The sequence below is a fragment of the Channa argus genome, chromosome 16 (assembly GCF_033026475.1).
Source record: "Channa argus isolate prfri chromosome 16, Channa argus male v1.0, whole genome shotgun sequence".
Classification (NCBI taxonomy): domain Eukaryota; kingdom Metazoa; phylum Chordata; class Actinopteri; order Anabantiformes; family Channidae; genus Channa; species Channa argus.
In genome coordinates this window covers 18,487,212-18,506,736 of record NC_090212.1, presented here as the reverse complement: position 1 = coordinate 18,506,736, position 19,525 = coordinate 18,487,212, and the positions used below count along the sequence as shown (strand labels likewise).

The 19,525-nt window shown below is 41.0% G+C and overlaps 1 protein-coding gene across 5 annotated transcripts in view; it reads right to left on the bottom strand.

The window, feature by feature from the left end:
* smoc1 (SPARC related modular calcium binding 1) overlaps nucleotides 1-19,525 on the bottom strand; it is a 49,046-nt gene that overhangs the window by 5,623 nt on the left and 23,898 nt on the right. For 3 of the 5 annotated variants that reach the window (XM_067479173.1, XM_067479172.1, XM_067479175.1), the window contains 7 exons: nucleotides 19,101-19,190; nucleotides 18,557-18,637; nucleotides 11,277-11,469; nucleotides 9,513-9,595; nucleotides 7,083-7,188; nucleotides 5,984-6,228; nucleotides 5,017-5,070 (listed from right to left, as the gene is read on the bottom strand). In XM_067479173.1, the coding sequence (XP_067335274.1) occupies nucleotides 5,017-5,070; nucleotides 5,984-6,228; nucleotides 7,083-7,188; nucleotides 9,513-9,595; nucleotides 11,277-11,469; nucleotides 18,557-18,637; nucleotides 19,101-19,190 (852 nt within the window). The remainder of the gene's footprint in view (nucleotides 1-5,016; nucleotides 5,071-5,983; nucleotides 6,229-7,082; nucleotides 7,189-9,512; nucleotides 9,596-11,276; nucleotides 11,470-18,556; nucleotides 18,638-19,100; nucleotides 19,191-19,525) is intronic. The other 2 variants (XM_067479174.1, XM_067479176.1) reach the window with 1 other exon arrangement.

Below are 19,525 nucleotides of genomic sequence, written 5' to 3'. Positions count from 1 at the left end.
CTTTCCCTGTCATAGTCCCAACGTTCACAATCCAGCTCCACTCTCAGCTCCCTCTTCTCTCTCTGCCTACGAACACTCCTTCCGCCTTTCCTTCTTGGACGAACAGTAGCCCAATTTCCACCGGCACCCAACTAAACTCACTCTGATATTGTGAGTTTAATTGCACTTGCATGGGGCAGTGTGCAGCACAGAGCAATCAGACAATCAGATGAGTGGGTGACTCTAGCGGGGGGGAGAAGAGGAGATGGGTACAAAGACTAGATTGCTTACAGATGGGTATCAGAGGGGAGCAGAGGATCTCCTGAGAGCTCGGGCTGTGGGCTGTTTTCTGTTTTCATGCACCTCTGCTTATATGCATTTCCTGATGTGCATGGAATGGAAAGTTTGTGCATATTTGTATGTGGAGCTTCTCTAACAGTTTGCTCTGTCTTAGGTCATATTTGCCGGTTTATGTGCATGCTGTGTATGTTTGGGAGCAGCCTGTGGGGGTGTGGATGTGCAGCTGCTCTCTGTCAGTGCTGATTTCCTGACTCACTCTGGAAGCTTCTTTATTCTCAACTGATGCATTAACTACTGAGTTAAGTCCTCTGTTCAACTTTAAAGCATCACAGTCTCTTCCCAGCTCCATAACTCACAGATAACTTTCCATATGGGTAAGCCAAGTAGTGAAGTGCTTTCACCTATACTTTAAGGGTATAAAGTAAAAAAGTTACGGCCACCTATATAGTATTTAAACTGTGACTGGTTGGAACCAGATGTCTACTGCTCACATTGTTATCTGACATCCTTATGCAATAGTTGTGTGACGTCTTTATCAGTACAGTACACGAAGCCTTGTACCTCATCCTCTACAACATAAACACAAACCTGTTAAATCCTTACATGACCGGTCATAGAAGCTGGACTGGATGATACTCTGCCATAGCGTACCGAACAAGTTTTATTTTACAAAAAACGTCTTAGTCACGTCATGAATTAACAAACATGTTGAGGGCATCCAATTTCCTGTGTTGGCTGACCTCTTCCAAATTGTGTGCACCTGTACACTTCTGACAGAAAATGTAACTTGAGGGCGTAAGAGTGTCCAAAATTAAAACATTCTCTAGAGAGCATGAGCATGCACAGCAAACATGATGGCAATCTGCCCACTGGATTTTGGCATTTCTTACTTGGAAGTTGAAGTTAAAGCCTGGTCATGATCATTACAATCTGCCCTCTGGTGACCATAAAAACGGCACTACCAATGTCATGCTAATGTTGCCGGTACTTTTTGGATTCTGTTGTACAGAATTGCTGACCCATATCCTTACCCGCCATTAAAAGTCTAACATCTAGGTGAAAACTATTATTTCAGTGTTGTAAGATTAAAACCAGCTGTTATTTAACTGTTAAGTCACTCGAAAGAACAGCTCAGCATCAAGAACTGTAGTACTTCGTATATTCAGTCATAAATCATTCACTGTGGCTGTGTTAGTGGCACGTTGTACCTTTTAGACTACACGGTACCACAGTATTTTCTGTTTCTACTAGGTAAAGTCATGTTCCTCTCTTTAGCTTTAGATAAATGTCTTTGTTGTAAGGAGCTGAGTTACAGTTCGCCTGATGAATCAGCTTTGCAATTACCAGGCTCCAGTGCAGCAAATGGTCCTCTCCTTCCTCACTGAGGACACTGTCTGTGCCATTAACAACACAAAGCTCCCAGGCCTCTCCCTGGACACCTTGGCCCCACTTGTGATAAAGAGCTGAAAGCAGATCCTGTCTAGTAGTGAATCGTCTTGTCTCACGTGGGACTGACCAAAGAATTCCCAGCCAAGGGGCTGGGAATCATGCTACCGTATAGCTGTACATAGCGGCATTGGGGGGGGGGATAAGGACTAGGCTAAGAGGACGGATACACACACAGCCTTGACTTAACTCTCAGCTTTGTACACAGACTATGGAAAAACTGTTTATTCCAGTATCTCATCACTGAAGTAACAGGTAGAGATATTGAGCCAAATCTAACATCACCATCCTCTCTGTTGACCTCTGTTGCCTTTTTAAAAAGTGCAGTGTGGAGTAATTGCTGTTGGCTCTAAGAGTCCAGGACTCTAATGGTCCTGCGGCCCTGGTGCCAGGCCTGCTTCATAATAGTCTCCTTTCATTCCTGCTTAATGATGGACACAGCCAGGGCTGATGTGAGGGACAGAGGACAACAGGACGGGAGACGAGACGGGGGAGAGGCGGCCGACTTTCCTGTGAAAAAATACTGCTAAATAATTTGCTATAAGCAAACTTCCTACTTCCATTTACATTTATAAACAGGAATAGTACGTTTCCTCTGAAAGCCCATTATCAAATACTGTACTAGTACTGGATCCACGATACACTGGATGTAGATGTTCTGTCTCCTCATGCCCCGGCGCTGCCCTTCAATCGATGGATACCATTTACATTAGTGCTGCGCCATTAGGTAAATCTCTCAAGATGGCTCACTGCTGTTGAGATATGTGAAAAGCTGGGATGCTGATCACAGACAGCTGAAGGGCATCACCATATGTAAGACCCTGCTATCTAAATTAGTGAGATATTCAACAGCCTTAGTGAAGTTCAGCGTGAACCATGGAACAGGATATATTTACTCTTAAGGTTCATACAGTACCAAGTAGCACCTGGGGATGACTGATTCTCAGCACCTTTAGTTTCTTATACTTGTGTGACTGAATCCTTTTTATGCGATGCAGAAAACATACAAATTGTTGTCAACTCTATTGTAAAAGAAACCTTGTGTGAAGATCTCATTGAGACCTTCAGTAAAAATTAAGCATAACTAACACATTTCATTTCTTTCACTTTTGATGCAAAGTTAAACAATAGCCAATGGTTCCATCGTCCACCAGTTATTAAATACATTGCCTACAATGGCACTAATGCATCGTCAATCATTCAGCCTCACACAACTTTACAATGTCTGTAAAAACACGTCGCTTTTGAAATTGTGCATAGCAGCACATACTGCATCCCTAAGCATTGACAGTAGATCTTCTAAGATGTTGTAATTGTGTTCCCTCAAGTTTTTTTTTTATTGCACGTGTACGCATTCATATGTACACCAGCATGTGTTTCTACTTCAAACCTGTTTGTTTTTCTACAGTAAATGGAATTAAGGCATTAAAAGAACATTGCATCAGGTTTAACTGCAAAACATTTTTGTATTTTTATAATTACAGTGAAAAAGACACAATTCTTGAACCGCCTGAACCTCCACATCAGCTGTTGGCCTGACCATGAGAAGGCTTTAAGGAGAAAATCACTGCCCCAGGCTTCTGTTACATACCATCTATAATGAGCTTTGTAGTCTGTTCTGAGGATGGACGTCATCATCTCCAACACTTTAGAGCTTAAAAGGTATGCAGATTCTTTCCTTTGCTGTTTCCAACATGTTAGTGAGCCTCATACATGTGCTCCACTCTGCCCCCCCCGCCCATTCTCACAATCTCTCACCTTCAGTGTCCAACAACACGGCAGTGACCATCCATAGCTAAAACAGTCCTTAAGATTTACTGGCTGCTTGACTTAGGCCATCAAAGATCAGCTAGGCATACCTGAACACAGTCATAACAGAATGCTGCCTATGGTCTTACAGACTCCTGCCCCTTTCCTGCAGGCTTCCCCCGTCTCTTACTCTTTTTTTACACAAAGAGCCTGAGTGGGCAGCACAGGGAGATGAATAAAGGTGTCTGTCCATTTAACTCAGCTCCTAAGCACAAAGGTGATAGATTCAGTGACTGTAGCAAAAACAAGTGACCGAGCCTCCTCGTCTGTTCCAACACTGGAGCTGTTTATCCTGGCAACTGTGCCCAAGGTCTGAGAGACCTGACGTTATGCCTGCGCCGAGCCACCGTTCCCCAGGCATCGTGGGGCAGAGCCAGGGTAAACTTATGACCTCATGCCTATGTGGCGCTAAACCGGCCCCGCGGCCAGAAACAACAGCCCCAGAAGGACCACTGATCGCTCCATGGGAGGAATCCCAACAGATCAAAAACCAAGTCATAAGTGCTCAATCAAATATTTCTTGCTTACTTTATTCTTTTGGATGAATATTTTCCTCCAGATAAAAAGTCCAGAGTTGTAATTAAATGATGAGTTCAAAGACAGAAAATGTAAATATACAACTTTTATAATAATTTATGAAACCATTTTAATTATGTGGGTTTTGTTTTTCCAAACATCAATGCCTAAAATAATCTGATTTCATCCTCTCAAATATGAGGCTTTGCTGCATTTCTTTCTGTGGCATATATACAGTAAACGTAATACAATAAGTTTTTGGACTGGTGCTCAAATAAAAAAGATACTGAAGATGAAACATTGGGCTTTATTGTGGCAAATTGTATTGGACATTTCCCTATAACCACAAAGATTTATAGATTTATATTATATATTATATAATATATTTATATATTTTGTTTCAGAAAATAAAGGGTGATGTTGCTCACTACAGACACACACACCTGCCACACATGCTAGCAGACACACAAAGGACAAGCACCTCACACGGTTGGACGACGATAAATGTGGATTAGGCTAGCACTAACATGAAGCTCAGAGTCAGTCCTCTGCGCTGCTCAGCTCTTCATCTCCCTGCTCATTTTGCATCACCCCTGTCTCCACGGCCCTTCGGGTAGTTGTAATTTTCAATTTACAATAAATGTTACATAACTTACTAATAAAGCAAAAATCGAAACTTTTTTTTCCTGATTGGTCAGTAGGACGACACCCAAACACATTTAGAGGCAAATCTCTGCCCACTCTAGGTGTTGTTGAATGAGTCTGTCTCTGGAGGTTTCCACAGCAAAGAAAATAATGCACACTGCACATTTCAAAGTCTTCAGATCCTAAACTTGCATGTGAATCAAATGCTGCTGAGTCAGCTGGCTGGAACTACTCCAACGTGCATGTTATTGGCTCACACATTTAAAATGTGTACAGCACCCGAAAACAGAGTTAATGAAAATTAAGTTTAGATTGTCTTACTGAACATATTTGCCCCTTGTCTTATCCCTTCGTAGCCAGTTGTCGTTGAGCTGCCTGCATATGAGAAAAAACAAAGACAATTAAAGTTAATGGGGTGAAAGAAAAGATCAATAAAGTAAATTACTACATTCCCATGAATTATATGAACTTAAAAAAAATATGCAAGTATGACATTTTCTCCATTTAAAATAGGATCTACAGTACAACACAATGCCTCAGTATTAGTGTAGCTTCCTGCAAAAATTGGCATTGCAAATTATTTGTCATTGGGTTATCCAGGTCCTTTATGCGTTAAATGTGTTTCATGATGTCTGGGCCTTTTAAACTAGTTAAACCTTGCTTGAAAACGTGTAAAGATGAACGTTTTTACTTCATGGTATGTCGATTGCAGCTGGCAGCGGCTGTTAGGATAAACTTATGATAATTCACGGTTTTCCTGCCCAGACAGTGTCTAGGATCCACAAATACATCAGTCTTGTCTAAATACTCATCACTGAGTGCTGTGCACCTTATTTAGACAGCCAACACATCTGTTTGTCACATGTACTGTACCACAGTTACTTCATCCCTGCCTCTAATTGACTGACCACAACGTATGCGCCTTTTTTACGACATGATGAAAGCATTACAATAAATCTTGTGTGTGGAGAAGTTGTTTGTATTATATGTAACGTGATCATCTTAACGCCACCAAGTAATACTTATATTCTTGGAGATTTTTAGTTTTTATATCTCCAACAGAAATAATTCATTGTAGTTTTGAAGCCTATCCAGTAGTTTTACCAACAGAGAAAATGCGAGCTCTAAATCTCAAGTGGCCTCTGTTTAGCTGTTGTAGGAGACTGATTTTCCCAGCTGGGCTGATGTTCAGACCAGGGTCATGACCCCTACTCCATGACCCTGCCCCTTTCCATCCCATTTCTCCCCCCCGACTCAGTTTTTCCCCCAGCTTTTCTCTCCCTCTTACCCTCCTTGCTGACGCCCAGGCAGCCTTTCAGCTCTTGCAGGGAAATGGCCTTGTCCTTATTCAGGTCACAGTAGTCGGTAAACTTGCGAGCGCATTTCTTGGGTTTGGCTTTCTTCTTTAGATACCTTTTGAAAGGTTTTTGCTCCTTCTTGTTGATGTCATGACTGCCGTTGGTATCCAACTGGGCGAAGTACCATTGCACCACCCTCTCCTCTAAAGTGTGACTGGGGTCAGGCTCAACAAACCTGCAAAAGGTCAGAGGAACAAGAAGAAGTGAAAACTGATGCATGTAAACATAAATGTACTTGTTAAACCATGAGTCAAAGAAATGACACAGATATAACTTGTAATACAAATAAAATCCAAAGTTGGTTTGGATTAGCTCATAAACTATGCTTAATGCTACTCGACATATTTCCTTTTGATCCATAATCATACCTAAAATGAAATAAAATGATATTCATCCCTTTTTGACAACTTCCAAGGAAGCAACACCCTGTGAAGTTTCCTGGCAGTTTTGTTTTACTGCAAAAACTGAAAAAAACTTAATTTAATTGCACTTTAACTTGCAACAAAGTCATTTTGAAAAAAAAAAAAAAAAACTTCTGCTTTGCAGAATGAATTCCAGCAATGACGCAAACCTGTCGGTTTCTCTGCCCAGATCGGTGCATTTGATGACATAGAAAAAATATTAGCTTGCAGTTCACAAAGCCAGAAGGAAGTACTCTCTGAACCGACTCGATCTTTCCCAACCAAATCAACCATGAGGTGTGCTGTCTGGCATAATACACTGGGTGCATATCAAGTTATAGGATTGACCCTCACTCGACTGGAAGTCATTCTGGTTCTCCTCCTTGAATGGCATTTCAAGACTCGTACGTCAGAAACGGACGTCGCATTAGATGACTCTTCAGGAAAAAAGACATCTTATGGGTCTCAATCACATTTCCTCATTTCGTTTCTCTTTGCGTCTTTTCCGTTTATTTCTCCGCAGGTCTTCAGGCAAATATGCATGTGAGTGGAAATGCTGGTGCATATTATAAGAGAGTAATAGACTTGAGACGCACCCACTTTGACTGTGGCACATGGCTACGCTTACCTCCCACCACCAGAGGGGGCTGGTGAATTTATGGCCTGCACCATGTCTGTTGTGAGGGCATCTAATAAGCTTGTAACGAATTCTGTTTTCTTCTCCTCTGGGCAGCCTGGCACAAATCAAAAACAGAAATGTATCAATAACCTTACTCAACTAATATGAGTCATTACTGAAAACAGTGAAGCGGAAGTGAAAGCAGAAAATGTTACACAGTAAAAGACGTCATGCAGGCACTGTCCAGAGCTTATTGACTGACCAGGTGTGTTAATTAGCCTACATTAACAATTGCTGTTGAAGGATTTGGAATATTTTCAGCAGACATGGAATATTTGGTTTCATGGCAACAGACTTTTAGAAAAGCAGAGCTGAAGCACATGGCAAGAGGTAGAACAGAAGTGTTCGGTGATGAGAGCTTTGTTGAGCAGTGCAGACCTGTTAACTTTTATGACACAATTCTGAACACCTTGGGTAGCTGTCTTTAATTGCCCAGATGTATGGTTTTAATAGCAGGCTAAACCAGCGTAAATATTTCCCTCCTAATTGTCTCTTATACTGGAACTTCAAACGCAGCTGCATTGTAAACTAATCTTCTCATTCTCTTTTATTCTGCCTCTCCATCTTTCCCTCACACCTTCTCTATTGATTTCCTGCTCCCTTTCTCACAGTGTTTGTGGCCCCCGTGTCCTCTGCTCCATTTGCTTCTTTTCATTGTTTTTGCCTTGGCTCAGGGCGTTCTGTGGGAGGTGGTACGCCGCCCCACCAGGTGAATCCAATTAGCTTTTCTTACGGCACTTCGGACGTGTAGAAGCAATGCCTTGCTGCGCCTCAATCCAAGTGTTAAATTGGGGCAGAAGCACAAATATTTTTGTTGTACGCAGTCAATGTGGCAAGGTGTAAAGAGCAGAGTTTGCTGTAGGACCTCTGGATATGGGTCAGTTGGATGTGATCTTGTTAATCCCAAATCAAGTCAAATTTCAAGCAGCATTTCAAATCTGACAGTTGGGTTCAAAGACTAAACGTGCTCAAGCTTCTATACTTCCGATGGTTCTCAACTGGCTGACTTGAAAATGAAAAGATCCCTGATTGGTCTCAGGGGGAAAACTCTTATCTGCTCCTCCTTACAGAGGACGTATTGTGGCTCTTTGTGCACGGTGAGCTTGAACCTGTAGCTGCCTGTTGTTAATAGATGGTCTTCTCAAGCATTCTTTTCTCTCCCTGCCTTGATGTGATGGCCATGAAATATTGTGCTTTGTTGTGGCAGAACATCTTTCTAGAGTACATAAAAATATCTCCACTCAGCTCCCTGCCGTCTCCAACACCGCCATCACCCCACCACAGCCTCACTGCTGCACCCCGCAACACTAACACCTTCCATAAAACATGCCACACATCTGCTGCACAGTCAGGAGTCATGCTTGACTCTGTAAACCCACCAGATGGGGAATTAAATAAGAGTTACAATGCAACCTTAAATGATGGGGAAACGGTACCAAGAGCACAGGAGTATGAGCTGAGGTTACAACCTCTGGGGCCAGGTGCATAAAAGTCTGAGTAAAATTGAGTTTGCAAAGAGACATAAGTATGCATATGCATTTTTTTCAATGGATTCAACAGACACCCACGCCTAGTTATGGTTTACAGTATAAATCACCATCGTGTAAATGAGCGCACATGCACAAGCTAAATTTCCACTCCCACAAATCCCCATGAATGGAGGTAGAAACTGAAACATCACAAACTATTTGTATATTGATATTTGCGCGCTCAAAAGAAGGATGACGAAGATGATTTGCGGATTAAGGAGATTTAGGTAGATTTTATAACAGTGACAGTTATACAGGGCTGTGGTCCTCTGCAGTGCAGGTGCCACTGTGTAGTAAGGATAACATTAAAAAAAGAAAAGCTGGGCAACAATTTCTGTAAATAAACAGAAAAATAAACTCCATCGCTCAATTATTTAAAATTTAGCCTTTAAATGCACATTTGAGAGTAATGTAGTTTTCATAATAATAAGACCATCGGTAATACTGACAAAACGAAACATCTTCTAATATTGGATTGTCTCATCTTATTTTTATTTGACCTATTCATTCACGCTGCCCCTAAACATCTGTATGCATTTTCTGAAATATGCATACAGATGTTTAGGGGCAGCCCCCACACGTTCTATATTTAAACATACCAGTTGTTGTGTGGGGGAAAAAGGCATACTTGTGTTTTCTGTGTTCATGCATCATTTATACACTTGGCCCCTGGTTTGGATGCGATTGTCCAAAAACCTGGTCAGCTGATGTAATGTTGAACATTCGGTTAACATTCTCGGAGGAGTGATAGTGAACGTTTTAGCTTCGTCGAATATCAAAATAATATTTGGCCAAAGAAATTTGAATTCAGGAATATTACTGCAATCTGAAGCCCAAAAGTGAAGTGAACCTGTCAAGTCTCTGCCTTGGAAGGGATCCTCAGTGTCTGAGACGCGAGATCGAGCAGTTCCATCACACTCTGGCAACTGGTACCTGTTACAGTGAGAGGAGAGGACAGCAGGAACAAGGTTGCATGACAAAAAGGAAAGATGGGGGGAAAGGATGAGCCTGTTTTTGCAATGTGTGGAAAAAAATGCTGCTTTTCCAATTTGTTCAACCATGGAACATAAAAGAAATCAACAAAAAAAGCAAAAAAATAAATTACTTGAAATATTGTTTTCCCTACAGGCCTCAGATCTAAGTTTAAACCAGCAGTACCCAATTAGCAGCAGTTGTTATTGGTGCAGAAGTAGTACCCTGATTACTATGTATATTTTTATTGGTAACGCAGCATCCAACTCTGCATTCATGCAAGATACGGCTTCTGTAATTGTGACACATCGCTCCTTTCCTTTAATCTGCGTGTCTGCTCACAGCGAGATCTTTTTGGGACTGACAGTGATTGATTAGTTTTTTATTAAGACTTAATAAATAAATTTGATTTGACATGCACAAAGCTTTGCTTCAGTGCCATAACAAACTGTTTGGCATAATGCGTAGCATGACTCGTTTTCTCCTGGCTTTTGTATCAGTGCTTTTTGAATAGAATGGAAAATTGGGCATGTGTGTCTCATTTGACTTTTTTTCCCCCCCAAAGAAAAAGCAGTTGTAATTTTTTTTTTTTTTTTTTTTTTTTAGTCTACACAGTCACTGATCCAAGATGGGATGACTGATGCGTGACTGTGCACATTGCCGTCCAGAGGGGAAAAAATTGGGACGCATGCCATGAGGTCTCATCCAGAAAGCAATAAATTCCTTTGTAAAGAAATAATCGCCTCAGGGTTGTCGATATGTTTTTGTCTGTCCGACGTTTGGAGTTGGCCTCAGTGTTTTACTTTTTTTTTTTTTAGAAAGTATCTTCTTTGTACATTTTCTATCTTTGAATCATCATCAGTGCATGTTAACAGTTTTAAGCAATGCTCTTTTATTTTTCATTTTTCTGTTTCCTCCTTTTCGTCCATCTGACATGCACCACTTGCAAAACCTCACTCTGGCTCTGCCATCTTCCTGAAAGCAGTATAAACAATAGCAAGTACAGTGAAAACAAACAGCCTAAGTGTTTATGGCCAACTAAACACTTTTGCTCATGGTTTTCTGATGAACTGGTAACGGCAGCTGATCTAGAATTATTTAAGAAATTTAACATCTTCGCACCAAAACTAAGTTGTAGCCATAAGCTCCATAGTGTGGAGGTGGCTCTGCTGGTCCACTTTCTGACCACCACTTTGTTCCAGATTTCAATCCATCAAATAGTAATGAATTTCAGTCTCAAGCAAGCAGGATGGATCTTGATGAGTTCAGTAATCCAATTTTTTTTGTGGCACCATGTCCACATTCCAATTTGTGGCTCTGTGTAAAATGTCTCTAGGTTTGAATAACATGGACATTGGTGCGGACATTCACAGTCTTTTCAAAGTTAAATCAGATTGGACTCTGGTGATGCTTAAACGTTTTGTCTAGTGCCGTCACATGGCCAAAATGTCACTTTGTCCAGTGCTCTGGTTTATGACCAAAATCGTTTACATTTGCTAATTAACAAATGTTATTTAATGCTAAAACTAAGATGTGGACATTTGCATTGTTTGTTTGCATTAACATTGAAGAAATACTATCTTAACCAAAGCTCCTCAAGCCTTGTTGAAAATTCTAGCTCTAATCCTAACAATGACATTACCTGGTCGAGGTTCCAGGAATGGGCCGTCCCGTGTCCACCAGAACACACCAGCAGTATCCTGTGGACTGGTGACACTGGACTGGTTTGTAAAGGCCTCCAGGGCTGCAGTCAGGGATGAAAATAGCATCGCGAGGGTTCTGCCGAGCCTCGTCCAGGGCGCTCTGTCGCTCCTGGTCACAAGAGGGAACTTTCTCTAAAACCATGAAAAGCACACTCAGTACAGAGACTCACAATCAGGGAAGCAGACGAACCACACACATGCAAAAATCTAAAGGCTGGATCCCTCATAAGTAGAGGACAATCAAACCTAATTAGGCCCGTCTGACTCAAAGATGAAGGACTGCTAACCTTAAACTTTAACCAGTCCACCCTCGAGATTTGTTTACCCACCATGATCTCTCATATCTGCCCTTAAGAGTTGCTCCTACTATACTACCACGGAGTATTTACATTCACATCCATTTAGTTCATTGCTCACTCAAGCGCCCCAGAGCTTGTAACCATGACGATGAAGTGTGCTTTTACCACTCTTCAACCATTCTTCATTTTTACCTTCAAGTGGACTCTGATGGAGCATTGAGCTGCAGTAACAGGGTTGTGCGAACAGTTAAGAGCCATGTATACAGGATGGTGACATGTGGTGTTTGCACATTGTGGAAGCTGATTAGTGCCACAGTGGTGCCGGTAGTCACAGCTCACACAGTTCCAGTAACCAAAGCATAATTAGGACAACATGGCAGAGCCACTGCCTGGTTGTAGACAACAGATCGGGAATGGAGCTTGTGCAATTCGACTGCTAAAGGACGTTGAACACTTACTTTAGTACAGTGTAGTCGGTTTTATTGTATTGGTCGAATGCGTAAAAGGCGGCTGTGGTCATGAGGTTGGTAGTTTGCTGCATTGACAAATGTAAACAAACGAATTACTGCTGCATTAATAGGAATGCCACAATGTGAAAAAAATGAATATTTGTTTTAGCAAATAAAATCGGTACAAAATTGCCCAGAAACTGAGCTACCATAGTCATTTTCCTGTGCTTTTGTTTCCCCCTCCTTTGTAACTGATTTGAAATCCGAACATTTTTCCTACTCTAAATTGGCCTTTTCTGGAGAACTGAACCCTGCAGGGTTCGTGATAACTACGATGGTTAACTAGTAGTAATCAGAGTAGAGGAACTGGATGAGTGATTAAACTCACAAAACATGATCTACACATGTGAAACCGATAGTCCTGCCATCCTCCTGGGTAATGTTAATAAAGATGGAGAAGACAGTGGTGGCAGGTTCAACAGCAGGCCTGAGGCCTCGTCGAGCGGCATGCTAACACGAACCTAAACATGTCTCTGCATCAAAGAGCATTTTCTTCTGCAAAGACTCACACTCAAGTGTTCTTAGTGCAGTGGCTTTGGTCCTGGCCAAAGTTGCCTCACATCCAAATTATTTAGCACTGTTTATTATGCAGAGGTTATCCTGGCGCCAAGGGCTAGAGTTCCAAAAAGAAAATTGTTTTTATACATATAAATGGAAAGGGCTGGACGTTTGCAATGTAATCCCCTCCGTTTTGTGCGGACGTGAAATTCAATCCACAACGTTCTTTTCCTGCCTCAGATGTCTGCATTTCTGCTCTATTTATTTTTTTGTTTCTTTTTCAGCTTTATTTTTTTTCCCTTGGCTGGAGCAGAATGATCAGAAATATAAACCCTCAGAAAACAAATATTGGGCTGAAAAAAGAGACAACCACACAAGCGGATGTCAGGAACCGTTCTTAACGTTGTCGTGGTGATTTTCTTCAGGGCAGATTGATAAGATTGCATCTTTGATAGAACATTTTATGCCTTTCACTTTGGCCCTTGTCCTCCAGGCTCCAAGCCAAGGTATACTCCTTTTTTTCTTTTTCTTACATCTCAGTTTTTCTTTGTCTTCCTTCAGTAGATGATCTCTATCATTCCTTCAGTCCCGGCCTCCCACCTTTCTAAGCCTTCCCAGTCCTTCACTTTCTTTTTGTGTGTTTCTTTCTCTCAGCCACCCTGCATCCCAATACCTCTCTTTCTCTCTCTCTGGCCCTAATCATCAATCCCCCGCACACCCAAAGCTCTCTCCTCTTCACTTCACTCCAATGGCTTTCAGCTGTGGGGTAATCACTGCAATATTGTCTCTAGTAAGTCTTCTCTGCAGTTAAAATAGTGGACATGTTAGTAATAAGGGGTACTATATGAGGAGGTATGTAGGTGCATGTGTTTGTCTTTATGACCGAAAGTGCAATAAAAACACAAAGATAATGGAGAGTTCACTCAGAAAATGGATATGCAATTTGTTCCTTTTCAACACGGGATTCATTAGCGTGTTTGTTCACAACATGTTACTGTCATCACTTTTTGTGCTGAGAAGAGCAGGTTGCCGCAATGTTGCCAAATGAAAAGAAACCAAATCTCTGTTTTTTATACAACATCGTGCTCTCAGCTGACGTGATCACATCACGTCCCTTCAACATTTCGTGTTTCTTTTGTTTTCCTCACCCCAAGCGAGAAGCAGCGGTTAGCGAGTTTCTGGTTCTGCGCACACATTTATAAATGAGCTGCATGATGGAACGTTACCCCCTCCTTGGAACATTGGAACAACAGCACGTCAGCATCTGGCAACAAAACACCCATTTGAAAAGTGGACTAAGCAAACAGGTTTCACTAACACAACCTCTGCATCACTCTAAATCATCATTATGGGGTATCCAGAGACAGTGGATGAAGAACATAGTTGATGTGCACACAGGATGCCTGCTCTCTAAACACTTTTCCAGCTTCTGGGGGAGAAGGATAGAGAGGAGTTTAAATAGCGAGGACTTGTCGTAGCGAAGCTTGTCTGCTTTGAAAAATGTGTTAGCCGGAAAGAAAAGCAAACTGTTTATGATCTCAGGCTCATCTCTTCTGCTAACTGCTCGCAGTGTCAGACTGTCTGGATTTGGGCCTGAAATACACTCGTCTATCACGAGTGATGCAAACCAAACACACACGTAATTAACGCCGTACTTTACTACTGATTAATCTGCCAATTACTTTCAGGATAAATTGATGTTTAGAATAATTTAGGAAAATTCTTCTTGAAGGGTGTAACATCTTCTATGTGCTTCTATGCGTGTAAAAAGAAATCCAGAAGCTGAACGTTTGTGGCATTTTGATTGAAAAATAACTAAAATTTGAAATAGTTGCCAAATTTTGTTTGGCAAATTCATCAAAGGTAATAGAAAATGCTTGAACAGTTGAGTTACGTGAAAGTTTTCAGAAACTTGATATTTTAAACTTCAATAAATAGGTGGGGGGGAGCAAAACAGAATTAACATTACAAATTAGTACGTTTCTAAAATATAGTGTAAAATGTTCTAGAATAAAATCAGTGGTGGGTGTTTTTTCTTTTAACAACATTGTGAGAAGCCATTCAAGCAAAATGGCTGGTGAAATGTTACTTTATACACAGTGCTACAGTTTTTATTACTACCGTCTGCATTTAGATTTTTCTCGTCTTCTTTTTGCCTTGTTTTGTCCACATTAAAGAAGCCAAAAAAAAACTTCACTGTACTTGTGTGTAGTCACAGAAACAACCATTATGATTCTGAAAGCTACATCACAATGTGTTACTGTGTAAATGATACGACAATAGTACAGTTCAACTATAGGCTTTACCGATAAAGTAGACTACAAACTAAAATTTGTATGACATATTTCCATCATAGCATTGTCACGTTTGAAATCCCATGGCTCAGCTTTTCATCGAGCATTGGGCTCATGTGAGATGCCTACGTTACGCATCAACACGCCGTCGTGCAGCCACATGACCGAAACTGGGATATTGATCACACGATAAAATTCTTATCATAGGGAGGGTGGAAACATCACAATATATAATGGACAGTACATCATTGCACAGCCCTAATGACAATGTGGAAGCTGTCATTCATACTAGCGAATAATTATTAACTCAATATTAAGTGGCGATGAAAGCAGGGGATTATCCAGCAGCGAAAGAGCCAGAGATGGTATAGACCAAAAGCAGAATAATGGACTTAGATTCGCCAGGTGGCCAGAAACGTGACATTAAATGAAGGATATTACTGTCATTCCTTAACTGCTGCATGTGCAATGAGCAACATACAGTTAGTCAGTTCCTGTGTGACGTTTCGATCGTAATTAATCCAATGAATTCTGTGCGACTTTGCAATTCAGAAACATTAAAACAATGCATCGTGTGTCAAGCCTCGTTCCCCCACGCACCCAAGAAAACCTGTCATGAAATCAGGCATAAAAAAGGTTTCCGAGAGACTTAAGACACAGCTACTGTAAGTTGGTGTTCAAGTATTATAAATTAGTTCTGTCCGTCCCCATGTGTCCAAAACATTTTAATGCAGGTTTACTGCAGTACTTAAGGAAACATACTTTGTTCATGTTTGTTGGAAAAGTAACAAACCTTTTCCTGTGCACATACATATTCAAACACAAGTTTTTGCTCACACACTCACGAGTGCACATAAACACGATTTCTGTTTGACACACACGTACTCCGTGCAATCGCATACAGATGCACTGGCAGACACACATCACTCGTGTCTCAGACTGAACGTGATGACATCTCCCCCTCAGCCGGCCTTGTCGCTCGTCCTTTGAGTTCAGCGGATGCTAACTGGAAACAGGAAGCTGGTGTTTCCACAGAAGTTTCAAAGAGCTGTCACAGGGAATATCGCTCAGCTAAAACACTGTATGGTCCTCGGTGCCCTGACCACAGTTTCTCCTTCTGCATCACCATCATTCTAAAGAAACCTCTTATTACAATGAACAGTTGTGCAGTCTTTTGTGTTTGAGTTAACCTTTAGGTCCGTGTAAACAGTAAAAACCTTAGAACACTTTGAGTCTTAAAGTAATGCACTGCATATTCACATAAGTTGATATTTTAAAGGCAGATTGAAATTGTCTAATCCTGTCATCCATTTAAATTGCTCAGGATAAAAACACAATATACCTTATGGTCTTGAGGCAATGGTAGATTAAATGTCTTAGTTAAAATAAATCAAACAAAAAAATACCCTACATAATGTTTTTTATTTTTATATATATGCATGTTATATATGCATATGTGCATTTCCTTTATATACTGCATATTAGTATATACTGCTAATTAAATAAAAAAAATTTAAAATAACATTTTATTATACATGAATGATGATGATGATCACTGTAAAAATGTCCCTTGTCGCATGTCAAGCTTATAAAAATGATAATTCTTATTTTAACAATCTTCACTGCACCTTCTTATTGGCAATTCAGAAGTTTAACCAGAGCAAAAACGGCTGAATTTTAACACCGTTTGATAAAGAAACAAAGCTGAACATCAATCCCGTACATCAACGAACCACTACAGTATTTAGCTCTAACACGAACACACATACACGCTCACAACCCCCACCACAGTTACTCCTTGACTTGCTGCAGTAGCATGAAAGACGTCCAGCTGCCTAGAGGCTACTCAACATGTTGAGGCGTAATTGAAAAGGAGACAGAGAAAGCCAAACAAATTTCACCAAAGACCAACCAAGAAACACAATCCCAGCAGAGCGGGGCTGTCTTCAAGCTGGAAATGTTTTTGCACTTCATCTTATACTGCTGGCGTTGAAACCAGCTGATACTTTTACAGTGTGCACTTTGTTCTCTGGTGTAGTTTTCTGATTAAAATCAAAATACAGCTAATACTCCTAGTCTAGTCTCAAGACAACTCTTTATCAGACTCGACTGTCAGTTTGTGTGTAGGAAGCCAATGAGGGATCATTTCACTGATACTGTACACATAGCATGTTAATAAGGACTCTCCATAAATCAGAAATATGATCCATTCTTATACAAGTCCTAAAACTAGATAATTAGAACCAAATTTAACAAGTTAGGCAAAACATTACAAAATGGATCAAATCTTAAATAATTGTGTATAGCAAAAGTATGTGAATGTCTAGAATAATAGTGGCATGTTAGCTCAATGTTTAGAGCAGCAAATCCCAGCAGGATCAAATCTCAGCCTACCCACTAGCTGTGTCCCTGAGCAAGACGCTCAGCGCTAGCTCTCCAGGTGCCCCTCCCTTTGGCTGCCCCCCCCAGGGGATGAATCAAATGCAGATAAAGAATTTTATTGTAATATGTATATGTGCTCAGTGACCAAGGTTGGTCTTCTTTTTTTGAAGGGGATGTTGGGGTCAGGTGTTTCGATCAATGGGATGACCATCAGGTTTGAGTCTAATTTTGCCAGGCTGGAAAGGGTTACAAAAGAGCTTTAAGAACATTCAACTGTTACCCCCAGTGAATGGCCAACCAGCAAAGATTACACTAAGAGCAAAGTATGTGTTTGTCCAGATGATCACAAGGAGCCCCAGGTAGGAAGGTAAAGGCCTCTCCTGCAGTGGCTAATATCAGAGTCCAACATTAGGAGAACACTGAACAACAATTGTGTGCATTGCTAAATTGCAAAGAAGATACTACTCTTCAAAAGGAACATTACTGGCCTTCTTCAATTCTGCTCAGAACCAAGTGGATAAACCTGAAAACGGTTGGACAGATGAGACCAAAGTAGAACCTTTTGGCTTGAATGTGAAATGTTATGTTTGGTGACGACCAAACTTTACATCCCAGCATTAGAACCTTATTCCATCTGTGCAACGTGGATAAATGTGGCAGATGATTTGATCATGGTTTAGGCCTGCTCTGCGGCCTCTCGGCCAGGGTGGGCCAGGTTTGCTTGCTGTCATTGATGCAGCTATGAACTTTGTCGTACAAGTAAATTCATATGAACTTTGTCGTACAAGTAAATTCTGCAGGAAAATGAAGGCTCATTGAAGGCTCAATGAAGGCACAACCCTAAATACGCAAGTCGGCCTGCCAAAGAACGGTTAAATCAGAGAAGACTTAAGGTTTTGGAATAGCAGAGTCCTGACCTTAATCCAATAGAAATGCTATGGAAGGACCTGATCCAGGACTTGGAGCAGGCAGTTCATGTGAAGAAGTCAACAGAGGAATAGGCTAAAATCCCTCTAAGCTGATGTGCAGTGCTAGTAAACCGCTGAACAGCAAAGTTATTGCTGCATGGGATCATTGTCTGCAATGAATAACCTAATGTAATATTTGCCTTTTTTAACTGGGCTCCCTTTATCTGGTTTCAGGACTTGTGTAAAAATCACATTATTGCAAAAGCAGAACATTCTAAATGGTTCAAATAAACGATTTCAGCTCCTAAAATGTTAGATTTCTCACTCACCTGGCTTCCTGGAAGTGGAGTTGTTCTGCTTGTTCTCCTTATAAACTAGCTGTTTGATCCACAGCGTTGGAGCAGTTATCTCTGTAGTGACAGAACGACATATTCTAGATGAGTACAATTTACTTCCACAGTGTCAGATGATCTAAAGGTGTATTAAACCTCAATAGTAACTGCATATTTTAAGCACAATTTGCAAACAAGTTGAAAACTCTGCTACAAAAACAAAATAAAAATCCAAAAAAATCAAAGATGCCATCTGGTATTTTTGACATCTGGATTTTTCCATTTGATGTAATGGCGGGATTTTAAGAAGCTTCGTCTTGGGTTTCAGTATTAAATTCTGTAGCATCACTAAAGTCTTGGAACAAGTTGGGGATAAGAAGCTTAAAAATACACAAAGGAGAAATGCTGTTAGCCTCATTTTAATCAGTGAAGGCTGGTATAAATCCACAATAAGCACCTCAGATATTTAAAGAACCATCTTGGCTTACTGAGTGAAATTTTTACCACTGTGCAGGTGGAGGAGTAGTTAGAGGAGGTTTACCATCACCCTCAGGGGGGACGTGAGTCTCCATGGTGGGTGTGGGCTTGGAGCCATCGTCTGGGTTGAGGGTGAGAAAGAAACGGAAAGAGACTACCATTATTGAGGTTAATACAATCTACTCTCCAGAACTGTTGAATGGTTGGGATTTGCACATGGCCCGGCCAAGAAAGATAGAAAAACAGAGTGAGAGACAGATTGAAAAATACAGAAACAGGAAGACCACCTACAGTACATCTCTTTCTCTCACACTCACACACCCACCCACCCACCCACACACACACCAATAAATCAGCTCCTCACACAAACACAATCTGCCTGCACTCTCGCTTTCAATCAAACTGTACAACACATGAGGAGACCATCCTCATCAGAACATGCACAATTACAGTGCCGCTGTATTATGTGTTGGACTAGAGAGGTGCAAC